At 50.8% G+C, this 18,535-nt stretch overlaps 1 protein-coding gene across 7 annotated transcripts in view; it reads right to left on the bottom strand.

The window, feature by feature from the left end:
- Positions 1-1,200: 1,200 nt before the first annotated feature.
- STOX2 (storkhead box 2) overlaps positions 1,201-18,535 on the bottom strand; it is a 184,609-nt gene continuing 167,274 nt past the window's right edge. For 4 of the 7 annotated variants that reach the window (XM_045821232.1, XM_045821233.1, XM_045821239.1 and 1 more), the window contains 2 exons: positions 13,101-15,369; positions 1,201-7,676 (listed from right to left, as the gene is read on the bottom strand). In XM_045821232.1, coding sequence (XP_045677188.1) covers positions 7,481-7,676; positions 13,101-15,369 — 2,465 coding nt within the window. In that variant the 3' untranslated portion in view covers positions 1,201-7,480. Of the gene's footprint in view, positions 7,677-12,414; positions 12,936-13,096; positions 15,370-18,535 lie in introns of those variants that run through there. The other 3 variants (XM_045821237.1, XM_045821236.1, XM_045821238.1) reach the window with 3 other exon arrangements.

The following is an 18,535-nucleotide window of genomic DNA, read 5'->3' on the forward strand; positions in this document are numbered from 1 at the left end:
CGTACGTAAGTCACCACGTCCCGTCTCTGCGTCTAGTGGCCTGGATCTTTCTGGAAGGTGCACACCGCAAACTCTCTCCCTTGAGCACCGCAGCGTTTGGTCCGAGCGTAAAACTCACGATACACCCTCCCTGTCTTTGCCCATCCTAACTCCATTCTGGAAAAACGGAGTGTCCGTATTGAGACAGTTTGAAATATAGAGACCAAGCTCTTTCCACTAAAACAAGACCTGGCCTTCAGAGCTGTGGCTGTCGCCGTGGGCTCCACGCACGTGTTGGAACGACACTGCCGTCGTTCAAAGCGGCTTTGGGAAGTCTGCTCGCGGCATCGCCTTTCCGAGAAAGTCAGGCTCCACGTGAGAGCTCCATATTGTGTCTGGTTAAGAATGCTGTTTCCCTAGCCCTGGCTGGCGTAGCTCAGTGGATTGAGCGCGGGCTGCAAACCAAAGTGTCGCAGGTTGGATTCCCAGTCAGGGCACATGCCTGGGTTGCAGGCCACAGCCCCCAGCAACCGCACATTGATGTTTCTCTCTCTATCTCTCTTTTTCTCCCTCCCTTCCCTCTCTAAAAATAAATAAAATCTTAAAAAAAAAGAATGCTGTTTCCTGGCTTAATCGTCTGAATAGGTCCTTTTGGGTTTGAGAAAACAGGAGTCCATTCTCCCAGGCCAAAGACTTGCAGCCACTGAGGAGTAAAAAGAACATGCGATACATTCAGAAGAACTTCTGTACTTGAGCAAGGGCCTTGTTAGAAAATTGAGTGTCACCGGAGGTTTACTGGAGAGGGGGTCACATCTATTTGGGGGTAGAAGTTGTGATGTGAGCGCTAACAAAATAGAACAAAACGAAACCCAAAACAACCCTGTTCCTTTCTAATTTCATATAGAAAGTTTAATTATATGCAGCTCTAAGTCTCACTGTTTTAAATTTGAAGAACTAGCTAAAAATTTGATTTTTTTCAACATTCCTGGAAAAAGATTTTGATCAGAAATGCCCATTTTTAGTTGTTTTCATTCAAAAGCGCTAATCAAGAGTGTGCGCTAAAAATTTGTCCTGAAACCGTGTTAACTGGGGAGAGAAATAAATTGATCTCTCCTGAAGTATTCTCTCTCAGGTACCAAAAAAAATCCACTTAGACATATAACCAAATGTTATTTAATATCTTAAAAAGTAACACAATCCAAAATGGATATTTCACACAACACTACATAAACAACATGAACACAATATTACCATATGGAGGGACTTTCAAATATAGACTTACAAAAATCCCTGTGCTTTTTTTGTCTTTTAAGTTATTATACTAAGCATGACAAGTAATCATCATTTACAATATGGCACACTGACACGATAAAAACCATGTTACAAATGTGCTGTTATAAATCAGTAACATTAGGGAAGACATTTCATGAACTGTAATTATTTCATATGAAATACTATACAATATAAACAGAACATCCATCTTGGATGACCTTTACAGCAACCAGAGACCAAGTAATTTAAATTTTTTTTTTCAGTGCAAACACATTTTTTTTCAAGGCAGTCTTGGCTGCAAAACTCCGTTCTAACATACAGTAAATCCCACTTGCACTTCTTAATTCATGTACCCTAATGCAATAGTCACATTCAGTCACTCAGAGAAAGATACCTGCAGAATTATGATCCCTTTAAACTGAACGCTGAAATTTAATTCTCTGCTAGAAAGTCGTATCTATGTCAACTACTCTAAGGACCTTAATTTGTAGCTGTCGATACTTACAGGAAGGCGACCCGAGGTTAGCGCTGGGGCTAACCCACCCCGTGTGCACAATACCACACACTGTTTCGCCCTTCCAATGTGGAAACCACGGCGGTGGACCGGTATCTGGGCAGGGAGACGGGGAGGGGGCGGAGGCCTTGGAGGGCAGGAAGGCGAGGAGCTGCGGAGCGTGTCTCGTTCATGATAAGTTTCCAGGAACTGCAGAGGACTGATCTCGGGAGATCTCGGATCTCAGATTTGGTACCCCTTTCGGGTGGGAGCCAAGGAACGGGGTGGGGTGCCAAGGTCAACCTTTGGACAGGGAGGTAGGCGGCGGTCTGTGGACCAGCCCAGCTTCTAGCCTTGCACGGGCTTCCTGTCGTCACTGCCTCACCTGGGAAGCAGCAGCCCCTTCCCTCGTTGGCAGGGTGTGTGTGTGTGTGTGTGCGTGCGAGTGTGTGTGTGTTCGCATTCGAAGCCAACAGGAGCAGTTTAAAGCCCGGTAACTGATAATACACAGTCGTAAGAAGGAGGCCGAGGCCCCCTTTGAGCCTTGGGGAATTCTGAACCTTGCAAATCAGCAACTGGGAGCCACAGACGACATGACTGTGCAAACACGGGGTCTTGGGCCAGGGGCCCACCCCCGGGGGCGCTCTGGGACGCAGCTGCAAGAGACGCGGAGTGGAACGCAACCCGGGAGATGCCGCCGTCTGTCTCAAACACGCCAGGACATCTAATCATGAGTTTTTCATGTTATGAAATGTCTCCTATGCAAAAACCTCTGGGAAAATCTTGGGTGTTGCCTTAATACTGTACACCCTTCCGGGAGAGTGACAGAGTGACAGCGGACTCTTTTATCTTACTTGGCGAAGACCAGACCGACGGTGATCCCTTTCCTGCCCGTATCTCACTAACTCAAAGCAAAACAGTGTTTTCCATGGTGTTTGCGTTCGTGTCTCCCATCCTCCTGCTTCTCTGGCACTAAACGTGTACAGGAGAGTCACTGAGGAACAGAAGGGGACTGGCGGCCTTGATCATGGGCAGGGACGGGACTGGGGGCTGGGGAGAGGGAGGGAAAGGGCCACCTCTGCTGGGGTCCGCTGTCACCCGCCAGCTGGTCCTACGGCTGGCCTGTGGCAAGACGGAAGGCCCCGCCTTGAGGATCTTCTATCTCCTAATTTGAGAAAATACGCAGAACCAGATCAGCTCCCTCGGAAACCCAGGTTCCTCAGCGCAGGGCTCGGCAACGGTCCCGAATTCCTGTCGTGCTAAGAAGCACTGTGAAGAGTGCTCACGAAAACGTCTGCCTCAGCACCTTCCACCGCCAGGAGCAGTCGTGTTCCTGACGGACGGTGTTTTAGCGCGGGGGTGACAGAAGTCCGATGTGAACCTGCAAACGGGGTGTAGGTCCAGATCTACTTCTGACCACCATGGCATGTGAGGGGACACGTTGCCCCCCACCCCCACTTCCTAAATCCATCCAGGGAGGGGCACCGGGGTGTGAAATTCCAAACACCCTGAACTTTTTGAATGAAAATGGACAAAGGTGTAAAGTTGCATTTGTTTTCTTTGACTTTATTAGCACACATCAGAAAAAATAGCATTGTACTGAGTGATTTCTCACGAGATGGTCTATCAAACAGATAGAAAAAGAGATCGTTGGTAGCTGCCGCTGTGTTCTGGGTAATCTTGTCACTCCTTCTGTTCATGCGTTTCAAGTATGGGTATTACGAATCGGACCTGCTTGGTGGGTTGTTTGCGAATCTGAATGCTTTGGAAGGACTTTGAGGTCCCCAAATGAACTTGTAAGTCATTACAGGTTGTCGTTGGTTTTGAACCAAGCGCCAAATACTGCCCATGTTATAAACAATGAGACTTTTCCAAATATGATCACTATTGTATTGCGAGCAATAGGCCCATCGCTGAAATTAAAAACTTTATTTTCAAGTACACTTTGTGGTGGTAAGTGGTTTATCCTGGGTAGAATTTTGCAAAGCTGTGCCAACCTAAAAATAAGGAACAATGCTTTTGTTTCCATTGAAGAGTTGTTTTCTTTTCTTTTCTTTTTTTTTTTTTTTGTTCCCAAGGTGACTGCAATATAATTGAAACTCGCATTTTAGAAAAGCTGGCTGGGTTATGGAAAAGGGAGATTTGGGAACAGCTGGTGTTCAGATCATTGTTACTCCAGGTTCACTTTCAATTTCTGCTTCCTGACCTTGAGCTTCCCAAAGTCAGAGAAGCAATGGTTTGTTTTCTTTATCCAGCTAGTCCCCTTTCCGCCCTCCGATTTATTTTCTCAATTTGCTAGCCTCCCCCGCCTTTTCACATGCTCACCAAGGTCCCCTGAGGTGTGCAAAAGACACAGAATGGAATGCCAACTACGTAACGGAAGTTGTGACTAACAGCACAGCTCTGCTCGCTGAAGTGGGGTGCGGGTTTGCTGTGGGGGCATGCGCGTGGAGGCAGAGAGGACCACAGTGCTCCACAGGGGGCAGTCCAAATTTCTTGTGTGTCGTCTGCTACTGAGATTCTGGAACTGAAATCGGAGTTTTCCAGAAGCCAATAGCTTGCCAGGTTATGTCTACCAATTGGCTCTTTGCCAGGGGGGAACTTTTGGCAGGAACCGGGATGGGGAGAGGGGGAGACAAGAAACTGAAACTTCCTATCATTCGTAACAAAGTCAAGTGCGCCTCTGTGGGCAAGAGAGGGGAGACGGGTTTGCATCTGAAGGTGAAAGGAATGCCGTCAAAGGAAACCATGGCCATGAGGAGGTCACGAGTCCACGCAGACAATCGCTGACACGCACACAGCACGCCGTGGCCTAACGACACGCGAGTCTTAAACTTTGCTTTTCTGAACAACACACTTCAACGCGCTGCCGCTTCATCGAATTTATGGAGGTAGTTATATGTAAAAATAAAAATTACCATAAAGTAATATGCTGTATCATAATAATACATAAGTGTGCAAAATGCTGACAGATGGGTTGACCCTTTAAAGTTGAACGCTACACAGATTTCATCCAGATTCAGTTTTGTAAACCTTTCAGGTGACACGCTCTAAGTGGGGACCAGCTAAGCAACCGTGTAGCACAAGGCTCCCCTTTCACGGGAGGACAAGGATGTCGGCGAAGCTGGTAGTGGCCCGAGTGCTGGGTCACTGAGAACCTCACCACAAACCGTCGCGGGTGACACTTGTAATGCACCTCCTGCCACCCGCCTTCCCCATTCAGGAACCCCAAATAGATCAGCGGAGGCTGCTGTTTCTACAGGGAACGTCTGCTTACATGGTATCATCTTCGAAGTCCATTATTTCTATGCTGATGGCTGCTGGTCTGAGGGAATTCTTTTTTTTTTCTTCTTCTTCTTCTTCTTCAAATCACGTGCCCAATAGCATCAGGCAAATCGTGTGCACGTTTTATTTGAATAACGTCTGTAAACCTACTTCTTGTGAAATATTGAAGAATTCCTATTTCAAAGCTTCTAAAGGCAATTCTCTCCTTTCCTGTTCTCACAGCATTTGATTATTATAATGGCTACTTTCGGAGGATCAACTGGAGGCTGATGGGCTGTTTCAATGGTTATTTTATGAACTGATAGCATGATAAACACTCGAGAGCAGGTTTTGGGGGGGGGACGAATTTAGACAGAAGAATTTAGTAACTGTATGGTATACAACTCCCCAAGGAAACAGACTCTGTCTATAGTCTCTCAGATATGTTATCTAGGAGATATTTAAGCAGATCTGGACATATCTGAGCAGTGAGACAAATAGTGCATTTCTGAGCAATCGAGGCACGCCTTGGAGGAAATAAGGCATGACATCGCTCGCCAGCTGACTTGTGCATTTCAGCGGTGTGGGAGTTTACCGAGCAGTGGGCCGCGGGGTCGCTCTAAGCACACGAAATGAGCCTGCCCCGAACTCCACACGTCCAGTCTCTCGTGCCCCTTCCAGATGTCTGATAAAGCACGAGTGGGCACCAGAGGTGTGCGACTGCATTCTTTAAACAAGTCGCCTGGACTGAACCTCATACAGGGGCAGAAGGGTTCCGCAGATTTTATGCCGTTGATTGAAATCTGAGGAAAGGACGTTTCAGATTTATTTTTGGATCTGTACTTTACGGTATATGGTTCCAAACGTCACATGCCACGAAACTAAAATAAACTTGTGGTCAGACCATCTACTTGTGTCCTAGGTAACCCTTTTGTGAATAATTTTCCATTCTCTCCGGATTCATTCTGCTGTTCTCGTCAAGTAAAACAAGGGGACTTTGGAAAGTCTCTTTCCTAGAAGGCTGAAGCTGATTTGTCATCCCTCTACTGCTGACTGGCTTCTTTGTAGTCAACGTGACAGTATGAAGTAAAGCCACATGTGAACAAGCCGTTTTTAAATACGTTGGGCTAATAACCATACAGCCACCTAAAAATGCCTCCTGAAATTGGTTACAAAGTATCTGTAAACATTACTCTGGCATAGTTCATGTATGCATAATTGTCATTCTGGTCAATTTTAGGGGAGTACAAGTTAGAATTATACCAATGCTTGCAGAATGAGCACATTCTGTTGTTAACTACACGGGCATGTGTCTATTTCTGGTCAAAAATTACATTAAAGTTTTCTCTATAGATATCTTCCCAGGAATAAAAGGCCTGAAGTTCAACTTTCCCTAAATCTGCTCTTTCCTCTAACCACTAAAAATTCTCTCCCACAGCCTAATTTAGGCATTCTATTTAAAACTACATAAAATAGATTTATGTCCTTCCATTAGAAAGAATAACATCCCCAGGCCGTACTCTTCATTTGTATCACAAAGAACATTTTGCTTTCCAACAAACTAATGACCACATCTATTCCCGTAAGCTGGGATCTCCGTAAGTATCCCGAAGAGGAAGCGCTCCCCCTCACGTCTCTGCCGAACACCGCTCAGAAGTCCGCACGACCTCTCCCATCACTGAGCGCCGCGCCCCCGCCAGGCTGGGGGCCCCTTCCTTTTTATCCACTCCAGATTCAAAGGCCTATATATTCCTGTGGGCAATGACGGAAGGTTCAAACTCAGACACGCATCCGCGACCTTAAACACAAACTCCTGCACACACACACACACACACTCCCGGCGTGGCCGTCACGGCCCTCCCGACACGCTCCCCCGTGCGGCTGCAAAGCCGCTCCACGCACACTCACAGTGACACATGACAGGTGCCTACACGCTTCACACACGGAGGGCTGGGGTCCCTTCCCGGCAGGGTGGCACTGGCGGCCCTCACGGTGGGCCCTTGCCTTGGACGTTTGGTGGTGGCTTAGTGTTGCTTTGTTGTTGTTGTTGCTGTTGTGTTTGGGGGAAGTGTCAAGAATCAGTTCTGCGGCACCGCCTGCCCACAGACCCGGGGCTACGCGCGCACCTGTGGCACTGAAACGTGGAACTGGCAAACTGCGTGACATCGAAAATGCGCATCACACTGACAGCATCTGGACGCTCCTATGGGTGCTCGGGTACAATTAGTGAAGCAAAAGTGTACACATCACCCCTACTGCTATTCTGCTGCTACAGAGCCGTACATGTGAGAAGCAATACTCTGACAGAAAGACGCGTGTGTTCCGCTCTAGCCTACTTAGCAGCACAGTTTAAGTAAACACGAAAACTGCGGTTGAGATGCTTGTCTTCCCGAAGATGTAAACATCAGTCCCAGTGTCGTAAACGTGGCTGCGTCGGACGGGACAGGAGATCGGAGGCGGAGCGAACGGCCCTCACACGCTCGTCACCGAAGCTTGCAAGCAGTTGGAAGGTTTCTGCAGCTTCTCCGCGTCGCCGGTCGGGGCGTCCGTGCTCGCGCGGAAGTTGAAGGCCGGGCCGGCTCCACCGTGGGCCGGGCTCAAGGTGGGGTTCTGCCGACGGTTACTTTCCACAATGCTTGACGTGTTGGAAGCCAGGCTCTCTCGAGTGCTAGAAGAGTAAAAAGGTTGTGTTTTGTTTTGTTTGGAACATGCATGATCACAGAGGGCGTTCCAGGGGAAGAGCAAATGATGTAGGCAATGGGTTTGCTCTGTTGGCGCATAACGCCACACACAGACCCTCTCCTACTGATTGTTCACACACGGCTCCAGGAGCCCGTGGGACTCGCCCAGCTGCACACACGGCTCCGGGAGCCCGTGGGACACGCCCAGCTGCACACACGGCTCCGGGAGCCCGTGGGACACGCCCAGCTGCACACACGGCTCCAGGAGCCCATGGGACACGCCCAGCTGGTAGTGCCCCGAATAAAGGGTTTTTTTTTCACAGCTCGAGACCTTTCAAGGGCTCCCCCTCCTCCAGGAAACTATTTCAAACTGGGATGTGATCTACAGCCATCGCGCCAGGTTTTAAACACACTCATACACACACATATGGAACGGTTTCATGTCAGGCTGGAACTTCATGGGCATAACTGCTCCTGAGTGAGGAAACTCAGTGAGTGCATGCTGGTGATTCTGTCTTCACTCCTGATTAGCAGGCTCTGACTGTGGCGGACGGCAAGCGCGCCACTGGCTAATCCGCCACACCGATGGGAAGGAAACCTTTTTCCAGACACCTGCACACCTGTGTGTCCAACTTTAACCCTTTAGTGGAAACACATCACACGTTACATTTTCAGATGAGGAATCTGAGATGTTACCCATTCGGCTGCGAAGTTTGCATTATCCGCACACCCCACCCCCAACACTCTCTGGTAGGAATTTTCAAGGATTCTTATAGAGTAGAGATGACTTAAAGACTTGAGTATTTTGATTTCTCTTAATTTTTCTAGGTTAGGAATACAGAATCTAGTTCATTGCTCCAAGAGACTTAGCACATTCCACATTTCAGATGTGTAGGGAAATAAAGAAATAAGATCACTTGACCGGATTGATATGAGCTGAATGGGTTTCATGTTCGAGGTCCTCAAAATGGTAATAAGAAACTTACCAGCTTACAGACAGTCTGAAGAGACCCCACTGATGCTCAAAACACCCATCCTATTAGATGGATTCAAGGCTTATAAAATACTTGACGGCAGCTGGTCCCCATAACCGGTGTGAGCTTGCTGAAGCTGGTCTACCCAAGTACGACAGTGGGCACCCTCACTGCCCCTCAGTCCCATCCAAAAGTGATGACACTTTTGTCTGCACCCTGGACCCCGGCAGCCCTTACTAACAGTTCCTTCCATCAGAATCCCTTGTGGCCTTGAATTTGCTTCCCATCAAAGGGCCAAGAGTTCATTGTTCCAAAGAGAGTGTGTTTACTGACGACCAAAGAGACAACCAGACATTTCCTGACAGCAGCGGGCACCTCCAAAAGGTTAACACCTTTACAGAAATAAGTCGAGTTCCTCCATTGTGCCCACGGTGTATCTGGGCACACCTAAAGAACATTCAATGCATCATCACGAACGGTGTGGGAAGGACTGGACTTACCTCCTTACCTGCTTGCCTGCCCTCTTCCCTAAGAAAAATCGTCAGCGGCTGCCCAGCCCCACCACGGAGGTGCGGGTCAGGTGAAGGAAGGAAAAAGGTGATAAATGCGCAGGCCCCAGAGATCCCATGCCCATTCCTTCCGTTTCACTCTTAATCCTGCCAGTACTTCTCCTCCCTGGTATGCGACTCCCTCCTTTTTAAAATCGGGAAGGTTTCTTGATTGACCTGCTCACAGCATGACTGTGAAGGAGAAACAGGCATGGATGAAGAATTTGTACACAGAACAGCTGGGCAAATGTGAATTGCTTCTGTTCGAGATCCGGCACGTCATGAAGAAAGCAGTGACCCTGGGCTGGTTTGGGAATCTACACCTTCCTGATGTCATCTTTTCTACGGGAAAACGCGCCGGACGATCCCAAGAACCCACTCCTAAACCGGCTGCCAAGGCGTGGGCTCCACACGGCCCCGCCGAAGGCCAGGCGCCGGGCGAGGCGCTGCAGGCACACGCGGCCGCGAAGGGCGGTCTGTGCTGGCCCCCGTCGAAGCCCCTCTTTGCCACGGCCCCCACAGTCACCGTGAAAAACGGGCGCGGGGCTCCAGTTCCCCCAAAGGATGCACTTCATGACAGCGGTAACTCATCACAAGTGCGGGGTGTGACAGGGACAGTGAGGGCTCTGGGCGTGAGAGTGAGAACGTTAACGCCGATGGAGGGTGAGCAGGAAAAATACCCCGCGAATGTAAACGCTCTTACTTCTTAAAGGAGGGCGCTAATGGGGTGCCGCCTTAAAAGGAAGACCTCAGGAAGTCACGGGCAGGAGACCCGAACCCCGCTGCCCCGTGGTTCGTCCTCCCGGTGCCCGTGTTCCGTGCGGCTCCTGGCTGCACACGCAGCATGCATCACACGGCACGGACAGCAGACGAGTCCCTGGCAGCCTCGGGTCCCGCTGGTTTTCACATTAACTTTATCCACCAGTGTTGGCCTCAGACTTGGAACAGCAGGCTTTTAGTGTCAAAGAATTTCAGTTTCAATACTAGATCTATGGCAGAGCTCAAGTTTCTACCTTTTTTCCTTCTCCATACCCTTTAAGTTCCCCACAAAAGGGACTGAAGAATTTTAGCAATGTGGCTGAACATGACTCCTGAGCCAGCATTGAAAGCTGAGAGTGTGGGGATCACCATTTTTGGTCTTTTTTTTTTTCCAAAGTTGGATCTTAGTTGGTCAGTGAACCATCTACTGAAAGACCTGAACAAACGGCCCACTTCAGATTTCCGCATCTCACGTCCATGGGGAGACGCCAGCAGGATGGTGCCATTTGGCTGCAATACTCCTCACGCTCGCCAGTGCAACTCGCTGCAACTCACGTAGTCTCCTTTGTAGGCCCCCCACATATTGGTTAGAAAGGCAGCTCAGTGAATTCACTGAGGTATACAGAACATACAGTTTACACACAGGGATAGAAAGTGCATTCGCCAAGAAGGGGGTCCAGTAAGGAGTTGTTACATAAATCCTCTGACTGCATGGCATTTATGGGTAAGCTCTGTACTCCTACGGAGACAACTCTGCCTAGTGAGTGTGGACAGACACACAGCTGAGTCGCGAAGGCTGTCTCCTCAGAACAACCTCCACCTTCTACGTGACAAGGCACTTCAAGACATGCACGTAAACTGACTTCAAAAAACAATCCCATTCATATCCTGTATTCCGAACCCCCAGTTTAGAGATAACATATACCCTGTGGAGAGACTGGTTCAACTCGCTCATGAATATTTTTGTTTCTGTGCCCCCAAACAAACAAAAAACTTCCAATGTTATGCAGTGGTAGGTTCCCAAGGTAGAACCATTAAGAACGCTCAACGTCCCCTGAGCAACAACTATCTCTGGAGCACTAAAGTCTTCTCCTCTCAGCAGAGGTCTGGGGGCCAAGGGCAACATGAAGGGTCCGAAGCCGCTGTGTGAAAAGCATTCGGTGGGAAGAGTGTACATTACATGAAACAGCAGAGCATAAGGTACGGGCAAATGAACCACACCTTCCATAAGCGATGGTTCTGAACTTCTACCATCGATGACAGACCTTCCATTTTGCCTATAAAGTATTCCCTGTAAGGATTTCAAGAGGAGAAAAAAGCACAGAAGAAAGAAATAGAAAGGAAAGGAAACACAACAAAATACCTGGTAAATAAGTTAAGATTTGATTTGCAAATTAGGCAGGAAAAGTTATTTCTTAGAAAAGTCATTTAATAGGGCTGGCAGTTTTCAGACCGAGTGCCAGGCTCCTTGAGGTCCCGTAGGACTCCTCAAGGGACAGGCAGCAAAGACCTGAGACCCCTGGTCTCTCACCCACTTTAACCTGAGTGCCAGCGCTCTAGTCTGTTTAGATATTGGACTTCTGCAGATGTTAACTTGGAAAAATGGTTATATGAAATGATGATGATGATGATGATGATGATGATGATGATGACGACGACGACAAAAGCCTAATAACGTGACAGACAGATTAATGATTCCCAGTTCTAATCTTGGGATGTTATGTCCCCAAATTATCTAGAAATACAGTGAAGTGATCACAATGGAACTGATGAGAATTCTTCATAATTAAAATAAACATAGGAAGTGCATAATCATATCTGAACACTTGTTAAAATTATAAACACTGTAAAATCCTGGGAATCACAGCCAACGAGGATTGTCAACCTCTCCACAGTATTTCTGCATCTCAGAGTCACCAATCTGGAGTAGAGTTCAGAAGGAAAATGAGGGCCGGAGTTGCTCTTTGAAGAGAAGGAAGAGGAAAGGAGGGAAAAAAAGGAAGTTGTATAGATTCTCTTTTGCCTTCCTAACCCCCGGACCACTCCACTGCCCTGAACATGACCTTCGGGCACTGCAAGCTCCCAGCTGTCAGCCCTTTGCCGAGTCACCGGCACCTACTAGAAGGGAGGGACTGTGATTAGAGGACTCAGATTAGGTGGTGCCAGTCCTGCAGGGGGAGAGACGACAGCGCCGGCACAGGCTTTGATCTAACGGAGCAGAGGCCCCCGATCTTCCCGTGGGCAGCACAGGGTCCGCTTCTATGCAGACACGGGAGTGGTGGGTGAGAGGAAGGCGCATGAGCAAGAAGGGGCGGGCCACACAGGAAGTCGGGGTTACGATGGCAACTAGCCTCCAGGCCCACTGGGAAGGCTTTGAGGTCCGCTTTTACAGTTGACCCTCGAACAGCACAGGGGTTGGGGGTTTTGACCCTCCCGCGGGCGGATGTCCACGTATGACTTTTGACTCCCCCCGACACTTAACCAAGAATAGCCTACTGCTGATGGGAAGCATTACAGATAATATAATCGGTCAGTCAACACTTGTTTGTATGTGTATTAATACTGTGTTCTTACAATGCAGCAAGTTAGAGAAAATGTGAGTAAGCAAATCATGAGAGAGAATGCATTTACAGTATTTATTGGGGAAAAAAATCTGTCCTTAATTGATGCGCACAGTTCAAACCTGTGTTGTTCAAGAGTCAACTGTACATTCTCACTAGAGGGGCCGCAGTGCTTGAATCAATCAATTCACCCCCAGCCCCTACCCTGCCCCCACTACCTACTCAATGTTTGAAGGACTTAAAAAAAAAACTTTCTTTTTCAGTATGGTGGCCATATGAACGCAGGAAAAAATACTGGGAAATGTTGGTCTTATTTAGTGTGGACTGAGGCACGTTTGAGGGAAGGGGCCAACCCACCAGTCCAGATTGGTGATCTCTACAGCTGCAGAAACATGTTTCAATTCCTGAAAGAGAAGTCAGAAACAGGTGGTTAACAACGCCTCTCACACAACGCGCAACCCTCCTTCACAGAACCGACACCGCGACACCGGGAGCTTGTGCAGTTCTCTGCGTAAAGCCCCAGGCCCTGGCAGGTGTGTGCGTGTGTGCGGAAAGACGCCTCTCCCTACCGTGGGGAGTTGAATCCGCTGTCCACAGTGATGCTGCTGCTGTCCATGCTGTCCAGGCGTGCCGAATGGGTGGTCCTCTGGTGGCTGCTGCTGTCGCTTTCTTTTGGGGCAAGGAGGGTGAGGTTCTTCTCGAATTTCCTCTGCAAGTCCCTTTCCTTCTCCCTCTCTAGGAGCCACTGCATGGTGCCCACGTCGTCTCGGTTCTTCTCCTCCTCGGCGGTCTTGTTCGCCCCTTCCTCGGAGTCGTCGTCGTCGGAGACGTTGTAATAGTCAAACGAGGCCTCCTGGTTCCCGCCGGACTCCTGCTGGCGCTGGAGGGCCGGCAGGACTTGGGCCCCCGAGGTCCCCAGGGGTGACGGCTCCAGCTTCTCGCAGCGGCCTGGCAGTGCGTCGGCAGGTGTCTTGGGGTGAGATTTGAGGAGGGACAGGCTGGGCTTGTGATAGCTGTTGACAGACAGGGTGCTGTGAAGAGGCTTGAACAGTGTGTCTTTGCTGAATATCTCTTTCCTCTTGTCCAGGCTGCTGGGCTCGGCGCCGTGGTGCTGGAGGAGGCGCCCGTTGGCGATCCCTTCGGCCATCACCCCGGGGGCAGCGGGGCCCCCGCCGGGCCCCTTGGGCGACTCCTCCTTGTGGCCCACAGGCTCCCTGGAGGGATGCGGGGCCGGCCTGTCGGAGAGGGGCAGCTTCTTCACGCCTTCTGCCAGGGCCAGAGTGTCAAGGTCCTCTTTGTTCTTTCCCAGAGGCGACGGCGCCGTGAGCACTGTCTCACTGGAGGTGTTGCACTGGAAATAGTCGTCCGTGGCTGCTTTCGTCGGACAAGCGTTGAGTTCGCCGTAGGGCGGCAAGCTCTCGGGGGCTTTGCCTGGCTCCAAGAGGCTACAGGCGCTGGAGGGTTCCTTGCCGCCACCGACTTTTTCTGGAAGACACACCTCTTTATAGCTGGCGGACAAAAGGTGAGCCCTTTGGTGACCGGCGGTCTGCGCAGGCCTCAGAGTACTGTCGTCGATGTAGGACTGGATGGGCGTCTGGTCGTCCTGGCTGCAGCCTTCGGCCAGGTCGTCCGGCGTCCCCAGGGAGGAGGCGCCCAGAGGGCCTTTGGAGTTGTCCATGGACCTGGACCGCTCCTTGGCTTTGCTGGACCTCTCGTTCCTGGACCGCCGGTCCTGGGTATGGCTGTGGCTTCGGTGCACCTTCGAGTGGGAGCTCCCCCTGGAAGGTTCGGGAAAGGGCATCTCAGTCCTCCTCTTGGCCAGCTCCCCCGACACGTCCCATTCCGGCGTCATGGGGAAGTGAGGCTCGATCACGCTGGCGCTGCTGTGCATGACGAAGTTCTCTCCTTTGTGTTCGATGATGAAGCAGCCCTCCCTGGGGGCCCTGGTGAGGGGGTCGCAGAAGTCATACTCTCTGTCGCCTGGAACGTCCAGGTGGGAGCCCTCCGACGGGTCCCCTTTGGAGACCCGCGTCTTGCTGTGCGACCGGGACTTCCCGTGGGACTTGCGGTGAGTCCTGCTCTTTTTGCTCCTCCCGCTGTGGTGGGCAGAGGAGCCGGCTTTGCTCCTGTGGGCCTTCTCCTCCTCCAGCTTCTTCATCAGTGCGGTGTGCCTCATGACGTTCTCCACGGTCAGGTCCGGGTTGATGCGCCGAATGATTTCCATCTCCACCTCCCGCGGGATGGTGGTCGGCGTGTCCTCGTCGCGCAGCGGCCACTCCTCGGGAGGGAACTGGGCGGAGAAGTTGGCCAGCTGTTTGGTCTTGTCCTTCTTAAAGCTCAGCCGGAATAACTTGAGCCCAAACTTCTTGGACTGCTTTTCGCCGTCCTTAGGTTTGGAGAGAGTCTCTGTCTTGTAGGAAAAGTTTACAGTACTTTTGCTCTTCTCCGTGGGCGGCACCTGGCAGAGGGATGGAGGGCAGTAGGGGTCTTTGCAGTCCTTGGCGGGCTTCCTCTGCAGAGTCGACGCGTGCGTGCTGTGCAAGTCTTCTCTGCAGCAGTGGCAAGAGTCGCAGTGGTTTCTGGGTAATGTCCTTTCCCTGACGCAGCCCGAGGCGGAGGGCGTGATGGTCCCGGGTTGTGGGGAGGTGCACTGAGACCTGTCAGGTATCCTCTCGTCCAAATGGTACCACTTACTGTTAGTCCTTATGAGGGAAGGCGTGATGAAGTAGGTCTGCGGGGTCACAATGAAGTAGCCGTCCGGGGTCGGGTAGATCTTCCTCTCCCGCACCAGCGTGTTCAGCGTGTGCCGCAGAATCTCTTGGCTTGGGGTGGGAACACCTGAAACCAAGAGAACACGCTTGTGAGCGGGGAGGGGAAACGCGCTTTCGGCCCCGACGGCCCAGGATCTGCCACGGTCTGAACGTTTGCGTTCCCCCAAGACTCACAGAGTCAAGCCCCAACCCCCAGTACGACAGTATTGGGGGGACCATAGGGTTAGATGAGGTCATGAGATGGAGCCCTCAGGACGTGACTTTAGGAGACGAGGGGACCAGAGCCCTCCTGCTCTGCCAGGTGAGGGCACAGCAAGAGGATCCTCACTCAACACCCAGCGTGCAGGCGCCTGGACCTGGGACCCACTTCCCAGCCCCCGGAACTGGGAGAAATAAACGTCCGCTGTGGAAGCCCCCCTGCCTACGGTCTCCTGTTACAGCAGCACAAACCGGCTGCCACAAAACCCTACTACTGTGGCCGAGCTTCAAAGTCTCGTCAAAGAGGGGGGACACAGCCGTCAAAGGTGTCCCTTAGGCTCCGTGGGGATCCTAGCCTTCTCTGATGACGCTTACGAGCATTACCACCGGCAGAACGCGAATGTGGAAGGGGTGGGCAGAGAGAGGGGGTTGTGATGACGATAGGTCCCTGCTGCTGTAACAAGCCTTTACTGAACCGAATCTTTAAAGATAGAATATTTTTAAATAAGGGGAGAAATGAAAGATGTTTTCCATGATATGATATACATGAACAAAAAAGACTTTTTTTTCCACAAAAGTAACTAGGGAAACAGGGTTGAGAAGCCTTTTTGGTATTGAGAAACAAAGCTAAGACATGTAGAGTCTACCTTATATGCTTGGAACTGCTCTATACATTTTTAAAGATTAAGTTGACTTAATAAAGTGAATTTTATAAATTATATAAAAGGGCGATTGGTCTTGACCATGGTTCACGGTGCAGTGCTCTCAGCTGTCATGGTCCATTTTGAACGTGAGGATAGCCCTGGTGGAACTCGGGGCAGACCCTTCTTGGCACAAGTCAGCAGGGCAGAGGTGGTTTCCCCAACTCGTAACCGGGGAGCCCTAAGAAACACACTCATGAAAGCTTAGATGTTCTACATCCGTCTGGTCCCGAGTCCAAAACTGCTGTATTTGCCAGAACAGAAATTGCAGAAGGAAGTCATAGATCGCTCCTCTGCAGAGCAACAGACCCTGTTCCCAAAGGGTTCTGTGTGCATGTGTACGCCCTGGCTGCCTTAAGAGACAGAGTTAGGAATATCCACACTTAAGGAAGTGCACATTCTCCAGACTGTAGTGCATTCACTTTCGCTACTGCATTTACTTTGGATGTTCTCTATCCGTCATTGCCAGGCACACTGATGGTCACAATATTTGTAACATTGACCTGAATGATATATGGTCACGTGTCACTTAACTACAAGGACACATCCAGAGAAATGTAGTTTAGGTGACCTTGACGTCGTGCGAACATTTGTAGAGGGCACTCACTCAAACCTAGATGGTCTGGCCCCTCCACACCTCGGCTAGATGGTGGTGGACGTTGCCTGTTGCTCCCAGGACACAGACCTGTACAGTCCGTTACTAAACTGAACACTGCAGACAAGTGTAACACAATGATGAGAACTCACTTACCCAAACACAGAGAAGGTACAGTAAAATTATCAAATAAAAGATAGAAATGGGGAGGAGGTCGAGGGACTGGGTGAGGGGAGGGAAGGGAGTAGGGGAACGAGTGAGTAAAATGAAGGAGTTAAGAAGTGTACAAATTGGCAGTTACAGAACAGTCACGGGGATGTGAAGCACGACATGGGGAATGCGGTCGATAAAACTGCAATAACTATGCACGCTGTCCGATAGGTGCCAGATGTATCCAGGTGGTCACTTAGGAGGATATATAATGTCCAATCACTGGGTTATGCGCCTGAAACTAGTAGGATATTGAATGTCAACTATAATTGAATAACAAATTAATTAAAAACAATGGCACGCCAGTACAGGACGTTGCCCCCAGGAAGGGAGCTCGCAGGACTGGCTGTCGCTCTGGGCGCGCCAGGGAGCCAGTGGTGAGTGGGTGCGAGGGCCTGGGACACTGCTGCCCCCCACTGCAGACTCTGTGGGCGCTGCCCCACAAGTCCCTCCGCCTGCTCCCTTCCCGCGGGGTCGGAAAGAACATCGGAGCTGTCGACGCTGCCCCGCGAACAGGGCTGTGGGCTGGGCTGACTGGGAACACCGGGGAGCAAGGGGCTGGGTGGGGCAGAGATCGCCAACAGAGTGACAGTCGGGGGGAGTGAGAGGTGGCCCGAGGGTCAGTAGGGATGAGAAATTGGGGAGGAGAGACAAAGGGACACCGGGGATCGCCGCGGCCGTGCGGTTCCGCCTACTGCATGTCGGAGCAGTGTCAGATCGAGGAACTCGGTGGCAGTCATAAACAAAACAGCATGTAACCTGGAGAGGGTGTAGACCTGAGGACTCCGTATTTTGACTCTGGAAATTTGTTTTCAGCTCCATTGACCCTCTGGCACTGAAGAGATGGAAGAAAGAAAGCTCATCCATGTTTTAGATCATTACGATCCGAAAATATTTCCCAAGTCCAGGGACAGGCTGGCCCACCCCCAACCACAGAAAGCTTTTACTAAATTGGCAGTGGCCCTTAACACCCGTTCAGGTAGCTCCTGTGGGCCCGTGCCCTTGTACAGGGTCGCAGGTCCCCTGCACCCTGACTACAAGAACGGCCAACCGTGCCCTCTGAGCCCGCCAGACTGGGTCTGGGAGGGCCGCGGCGCCCTCTGAGTGTGTGGCGCTGGGGGAGGGGCTCCTCCCCACTGAGACGGACGGGGGATGATGTACCGGGGCGTCACCTGTGCACTCGACACGGAGGGGCTGGGAGCGAGAGGAACCTACTGCCAAGCCCCACAGATACCGACCCCGTCAGAGGAAAACAAATCCTCCCGAACCACACGTCCGTCCGTGTCTTACAGGAAAGCCAGCTCCATTAAAATCTCCTGGACCGCCATCGTACACACGGTCTGTCGTCGAACAAAACGTCACTCGAGGTGCGTGAGGGTGGTTTGGAAACAGGTCAGGTTGAATCACACGGCCAATACACGACCGTGTGTGACCCACGGAAACGACGGTCTCCGTGCAGACTGAAGGCTTGGGCCCTGGGGCCGGACTGCCGGGTGGAAACCCGTCGCTGTTCATGGATGTTACTGGCG

This window comes from Phyllostomus hastatus, unplaced genomic scaffold (genome assembly GCF_019186645.2).
Source record: "Phyllostomus hastatus isolate PE091 unplaced genomic scaffold, TTU_PhHast_1.1 phas_scaffold_46, whole genome shotgun sequence".
In the NCBI taxonomy this organism is placed as follows: Eukaryota; Metazoa; Chordata; class Mammalia; order Chiroptera; family Phyllostomidae; genus Phyllostomus; species Phyllostomus hastatus.